The following is a 6,445-nucleotide window of genomic DNA, read 5'->3' as shown; positions in this document are numbered from 1 at the left end:
GCAATCGAGAAAAACTGTATTCTACAATGTAGAAAATAGTAAAAAAAATAAGAAAAACCATTGTATGTGTAGGTGTGGCCAAACTTTTGACTAGTGCTGTATTTCCTTTCTCCAATCACCATGACTATTATTTATTAATTTTTTTACTGTCATTGTTGTCATTATCTCACTTTGCTTTAGCAACAGTAGTTTTGCCATTCATAGAGAGAGAGAGAGAGAGAGAGAGAAAGAGAGAAAGAGAGAGAGAGAGAGAGAGAGAGAGAGAGAGAGAGAGAGAGAGAGAGAGAGAGAGAGAGAGAGAGAGAGAGAGAGAGAGAGAGAGAGAGAGAGAGAGAGAGAGAGAGAGAGAGAGAGAGAGAGAGAGAGAGAGAGAGAGAGAGAGAGAGAGAGAGAGAGAGAGAGAGAGAGACCACTTATTTGGATAGTCCCAAGTAGAGGGTTTGTAGTTCAATAACTTTCAACTAACTATCTACTAACCTTCATCCTTATCCTAACCCTAAAGGTAACTGTTACCCTAGGCAGAGTTGCAAAGAAAAAGCCAAATCTCAGACTGGCCAATAAAAATAAAAGATTAAAAAAGATGGGCAAAAGAACACAGACACTGGACTTTTTCTTTGCAACTCTGCCTAAGTCAACATCCCGGTGTCGCCTCTTCACTGTTGACGTTGAGACTGGTGTTTTGCGGGTACTATTTAATGAAGCTGCCAGTTGAGGACCTGTGAGGCGTCTGTTTCTCAAACTAGACATTGTAATGTATTTGTCCTCTTGCTCAGTTGTGCACCGGGGCCTCCCACTCCTCTTTCTATTCTGGTTAGAGCCAGTTTGCGCTGTTCTGTGAAGGGAGTAGTACACAGCGTTGTACGAGATCTTCAGTTTCTTGGCAATTTCTCGCATGGAATAGCCTTCATTTCTCAGAACAAGAATAGACTGATGAGTTTCAGAAGAAAGTTATTTGTTTCTGGCCATTTTGATCCTGTAATCAACAATCCACAATTGCTGATGCTCCAGATACTGAACTAGTCTCAAGAAGGCCAGTTTTATTGCTTCTTTAATCAGCACAACAGTTTTCAGCTGTCCTAACATAATTGCAAAAGGGTTTTCTAATGATCAATTAGCCTTTACATTATAAACTTGGATTAGCAAACACAACGTGCCATTGGAACACAGGACTGATGGTTGCTGATAACGGGCCTCTGTACGCCTATGTAGATATTCCATTTACAACATTAACTATGTCTACACTGTATTTCTGATAAATTTGATGTTATTTTAATGGACAACATTGTTTTCTTTTCTTTCGGAAACAGGGACATTTCTAAGTGACCCCAAACTTTTGAATGGTAGTGTACAGTACAACTTGATTGCATCAAGGGATACTTGCAGCATGAGAGGATGCATGTTCATATGACATGCAAAACAAGAGAGAAGTCACAGAGAGAATTCACAGAAACTGCTGTACTGGATACACTTTATTTACAAGCAAAACAAAACCAAATCAGTGGTGGGTGCAATTGGAACATTCCGGCGCCTGTTTGGAAGCTCTAGAACCGCCAGAGATAACAGACAGGTGAGGAGGGTAGGATCATAGGTTGTCAAGGAGAAAGGAAGGACACCATCATTACCAAGTGATCCCTCTAATCCTCTGAATTTTCCCCAGATAAATCTCATCCTCCTCAGCTCCCAGTGACCTCAGGTGACTTTGTGTAGCCTAGTCAGTGTGACATGTTGTGTTGTCCAAAACTGGCTAACCTAGTGGAAGTCTCTCTTGTTGTATTCACATAGGAACAAATCGCTAATTTATTGCAGCTATGAACGACTCTTTGCAGTGCTGAAAAGGCTGAAACTGAGAAAATAAAATAGGATGTTTTTCCTTGTGTCCCGCCTGGGGCTGTTTGTCCCCGGGCGGGCTAGGTGATTATGCAGCCCCCCTTCTCAGGCTTGTAGGGGTTCTTATCATCTGGTACTCCTGTTATCAGGAGGTCGGTAGCAGACGCAGCCTCACACCACTCCATGATGTCCTTGGATGTCTTGGACACCTAAGAGAAACGGAGAAGGGTCAATAGAAGTTGGGATTATTTCAATTCAACATTCTACTTCAGTTCTATGGGACAGTATCAGTTTAGAGTGATACCTTTGTAATGCTACAGAGCTTCTCTATATGGACCCATTGATGGTACTTACAGGCTCCCTGGGTGTCGAGACCTCTTTCTTCAGCTGTTCCAGCTCCATCTTGAGGATGTCAATATCTGACATATCCCGAGCCATCTTTCCCTGAGAAGGAAGGAGGGGAGAGGACCCATTAGATAGGGCACACAAAATGAACATAAAACATTCACCATAACAAGTGCCTCTTATCTTGTAGCTGGTCAATAAAGATCATAATTAATCTATATCCACATTAGGGTATTTTGAATTTGTGAATGAATTCACTAATTGAACAGGTTGGCATACTTGTTTGATATTCTTGTATCAGTCTTCAACAAAGCACTTTAGTGTGTAAGCCCATGAACCCAGGTCTTCACCTTTCAAATCTTCACCTTTCAAATCCATATAATTCCTCTTTCTTAGGAATCTCATGCTGGGATGACCGGTCCAAGGCACCCTGGCCTGTTTTCTATTGCATGTGTGGTAAAATAACTATATGATGTCACAACAAGCTAAAGAAGGTTGCAGAACAGGATTATCCAATAAGAACACTATACTAAGCCTATACATTGTGTAACTTTGTATGGCCAGCCGCCAGGAATGCTACTCTAATAATATCTTGTTTTTAAATATAATTGATCTCTATGGGCATACACTGACACAGTAAAATACATCTTAGGTCAGATGGGAGACTTTGATGGGGTGGGGGCCACAAAAAATCTGAACTGATCATGAGGGGCCACAGTGGCTCGCTGGTCTCTTGACCGCAGAGAGACATTTTTTAAGTTGTAGAGTTAATTTCCTGCAATTCTACACATTTTGCCATGGGGACCTAATAACACCCCAACTGAGTTCCAAAATATATACAGTACATATTATATTTTGGGGGGAGGGAAATTCATTCGCAGGCCTACAAAAGGGGAGCCTTAGATATCTGACTGTATGGACAAACCAATGAACTATTGACATATCTGTTTCCATGGCCTTGTACTCAGTTGTGTCCTTTTTTGACTCTGCCCTATCCTAAAAGAATATGTCATACAACTGAACTTTTGAAATACATGAAGGCTATGTGGTTGGTGTTCTTTGTTTGGTACTACTTCAGTCCTACCCTCTACCAACACACTGTGCCAACATAATCAGGCAACCAGCCAAACCCAAAACAAGCAATTGCATGTCACATTAACAATTATAGCAGGTAAGGTAGTCACTGTGACAGTGGGTGGTGCAGACAACAGTTTTATTACATTGTGACTTCTAGCCACACTGAGCAAACTCACACTGCATTCAATCATTAATTTCTGTCCCAACAAGGCCATTTATATGGCCTATGAAAAGAAGAGGAAAGACAGACATTCAGTCTAAAAAGAGACCTCTGAGTTATGTCTAACAATAGTGAAAAGAACTCAGAGTAATCAATTACACAAATACATCGGTTAATTGATCCTATTAGAAATGTGATACTACATAACATGTAGTAGTATGGCTTGTCGACTCCGGTCAATAAAAAAAATCTATCCCTCAATTGAAAATCGAAAAGAAGTTCTAAATGCATAAATTGAATTCAATTAATTGCTCAATTGAGCTAGAATCTCCCTGAACACTGGTCCAGGCTAATGGCCAAGACTGTAGTTACATCTCCATCCTCTCCTCATCCTCTCCTCTGGGCATCACTCACCTATTGGTTGTGGGGACAGTCGATGCAGGGAAAGTGTAGTCTCTCGCCCTCTATAGGACCGTTGTGATTGGGTTGTCTCCCTCCTGAGTCCAACTGGCTTACCCTGTCCCTCAGCTCTCCTCTTCAGGGTGTTCTCCAGATGGCACGGTGACAGATTGGGAGGAGACTATTGCCCGGAAAAACATGCCCCCCTCCCTGTTCCTAATCAGATTAGTCTATAATAATTAGCTGGGCCAAATGTCAACCTCAAATTACATATGACCTTTGAGTATCACAGGAGGACATAGAGAGAGTATCAGCTTCAGCCAAATGCTCCCAAACCACAGGTCCTGGATCAGCTCTCACAATGCCAATCCTGACCTTTATCATGGGGTTTAGAAGTTTAAACTGGCCCTAGATCTGTGCTTATTATGAGCAACTTCCACTCTCACCAGAGGTCAAAAACACGGATATGAGCATTCTGATTGACCAGGAATCATGACCAGGTAATCATTTTAAAACAGCCTGGCCCACTTACAGACTTTCATTCACACACTGTCTCAGTGCCAAAATGAGGCCCTAATTCAATCAATTGATTTGGAAAGGAAAACTGCACTGCACTTGGTTCACTCAGAATGTTAACTCTGTATTGTAAGGACAGGTGAGGATTGTGATGGATTTAATTGGGGGGTTAAAGTTCAGATTAGATAAGGGATGACAATAAGAACTATACAGTATAATATAGACATACTGTTTAATTGTCAGGCATGTTATGAGTTGGTTTCTAGGCAAGCCCCATTCAAACCCTTCTAGATCCTTCAGGACTTCACTTGCACAAACAATTCCAATCCCTCATCCCTGTTTTGCCTCTTAACAGTGACCTTGCTGGTCGTCTGCTTCTGTCCCAACTGATCCTGAGGCCTGTCACATTTGGTATCTGGCCCCATGTCACCTCTTATTAAAGGAGCAATCTCAGACAGATGCAGGATTGACAGATACAGATGTAGGATCTTAATTTGATCAGTCTTTTGTTGTTAAAAAATGTCCTGCACAGCCAGAAATGCAAACTTATAGTGTATTCAATGTTTAAAAAGGCTTCTAAAGTTTGTAATTTTCACTTTAAAATGTTGGACTTATTTTCCTGCTGTAGCAAACTGGCTCAAATTAAGATCCTACATCTGTAAGATGGAGAAATGTAACACTGTCAAACGTATAGACGGTCAGTTCTTGCATCTATGAAAATGATATTTTTAACCATGTTTTGAAGCTATACACTGATGGTTTACAATTACATTATTTACAAATAATTTAGTTAAACAATCTAATATTTTGGATTGTGATGGAGAAAGACTGTTGAACTAATCTCATGAGGCATTTATTAATGATATTCTTCAAATATCAATGACTAAATCATCAATCCAAAATTGTGTATGAATCCCAGATTGGCCCTTTAAAGGCCACATCCTGAATGAGCAACTCTTTCAGCCCAGAGACAAATTGCTTCCTGAGTCAAATCCTCCCAATCCCATTTCAGAGTCTTGTCTGTCTTAATCCATTAGATTAATGACTGAACCCTGTAACTTCCTCTTGTAAGTGTGGAAGGCGGGGGGATCTAAAATAGAATATTGTGTGACCACTGTGTTACAATACACATTGCAGCTGACACACACACACAAACGCAGTTTTATTTTCGTGAAAGTACATTTTTTAGTTTGGGAGTACAAATATTTTCCCTTAACCTAACAAAAACCCTAACCTTAAACTTAAAATTGCATTTGAAGTTCAGATTTTTACATTTTTTATTGTTTTCCTACCTTGTCAGGATATTCGGGTGAATTGTTAGGACATTGGTGTCCTGATAAAGTAGGAAAACAAGCACACACACACACTCAAGATAAACCACCATGTTTACTAAGACCTCTCTCTCTCACACACAAACATAAATTAATTGCTGGATTACGTGTGATTTTAGGCTTGTGTGCGTCTGCTCAGCCATTGAAACCCATTTCATGAAGCTCCCGACAAACAGTTATTGTGCTGACGTTGCTTCCAGAGGCAGTTTGGAACTCGGTAGTGAGTGTTGTAACCGAGGACAGACGAGTTTTACGCGCTACGCGCTTCAGCACTCGGCGGTCCCGTTCTGTAACTTGTGTGGCCTATCTCCTCGCGGCTGAGCCGTTATTGCAGCTAGACGTTTCCACATCACAATAACAGCACTTACAGTTGACCCGGGCAGCTCTAGCATAGCAGAAATTTGACGAAATGACTTGTTGTAAGGGTGGCATCCTATGACGGTGCCACGTTGCAAGTCACTGAGCTCTTCATTAAGGCCATTCTACTGCCAATGTTTGTCTACGGCGATTGCATGACTGTGTGCTCGATTTTATACACCGGTCAGCAACGGGTGTAGCTGAAATAGTAAGCATTCAGTTTTCAACAATTACATTACATTTGTAATTTGTTTATTCAAACTGTAGATGGCGGGTGAAAGGGTCACACAGTAAAGAAACACATTTCATCTGAAATAATCCCAACGTAAATTAATGAAACTATTACAATGTAAATGTACTTTTAATCCATCGGTCTGCATATTTCAAGACATGGCATATGATGACCTGATGGGTTGGATGATACTTTTCTCGT

At 40.8% G+C, this 6,445-nt stretch overlaps 1 protein-coding gene across 1 annotated transcript; it reads right to left on the bottom strand.

Moving 5' to 3' along the window:
- Positions 1-1,440: 1,440 nt before the first annotated feature.
- On the bottom strand, positions 1,441-3,930 carry LOC121570556 (guanine nucleotide-binding protein G(I)/G(S)/G(O) subunit gamma-T2-like). Its single transcript, XM_041882031.1, has 3 exons — positions 3,824-3,930; positions 2,182-2,271; positions 1,441-2,036 (listed from the first exon to the last, which is right to left on the bottom strand). Exons 2-3 carry the CDS (start codon positions 2,263-2,265, stop codon positions 1,908-1,910), a joined length of 213 nt encoding a protein of 70 aa, XP_041737965.1. The 5' UTR covers positions 2,266-2,271; positions 3,824-3,930; the 3' UTR covers positions 1,441-1,907.
- Between the last annotated feature and the right edge of the window lie 2,515 nt (positions 3,931-6,445).

The sequence above is a fragment of the Coregonus clupeaformis genome, unplaced genomic scaffold (assembly GCF_020615455.1).
Source record: "Coregonus clupeaformis isolate EN_2021a unplaced genomic scaffold, ASM2061545v1 scaf0027, whole genome shotgun sequence".
NCBI lineage: Eukaryota > Metazoa > Chordata > Actinopteri > Salmoniformes > Salmonidae > Coregonus > Coregonus clupeaformis.
The sequence above is the reverse complement of the archived record's forward strand: the minus strand, read 5'-3'. Positions and strand labels throughout refer to the sequence as shown.

Excerpts from the sequence above, each read along its gene's own strand:
- LOC121570556 (XM_041882031.1), bottom strand. The coding sequence starts at position 2,265 with ATGGCTCGGGATATGTCAGATATTGACATCCTCAAGATGGAGCTGGAA. Across the intron at positions 2,037-2,181 it reads TCTCGACACCCAGGGAGCCT|GTGTCCAAGACATCCAAGGA; the intron begins GTAAGTACCATC and ends CGTTTCTCTTAG.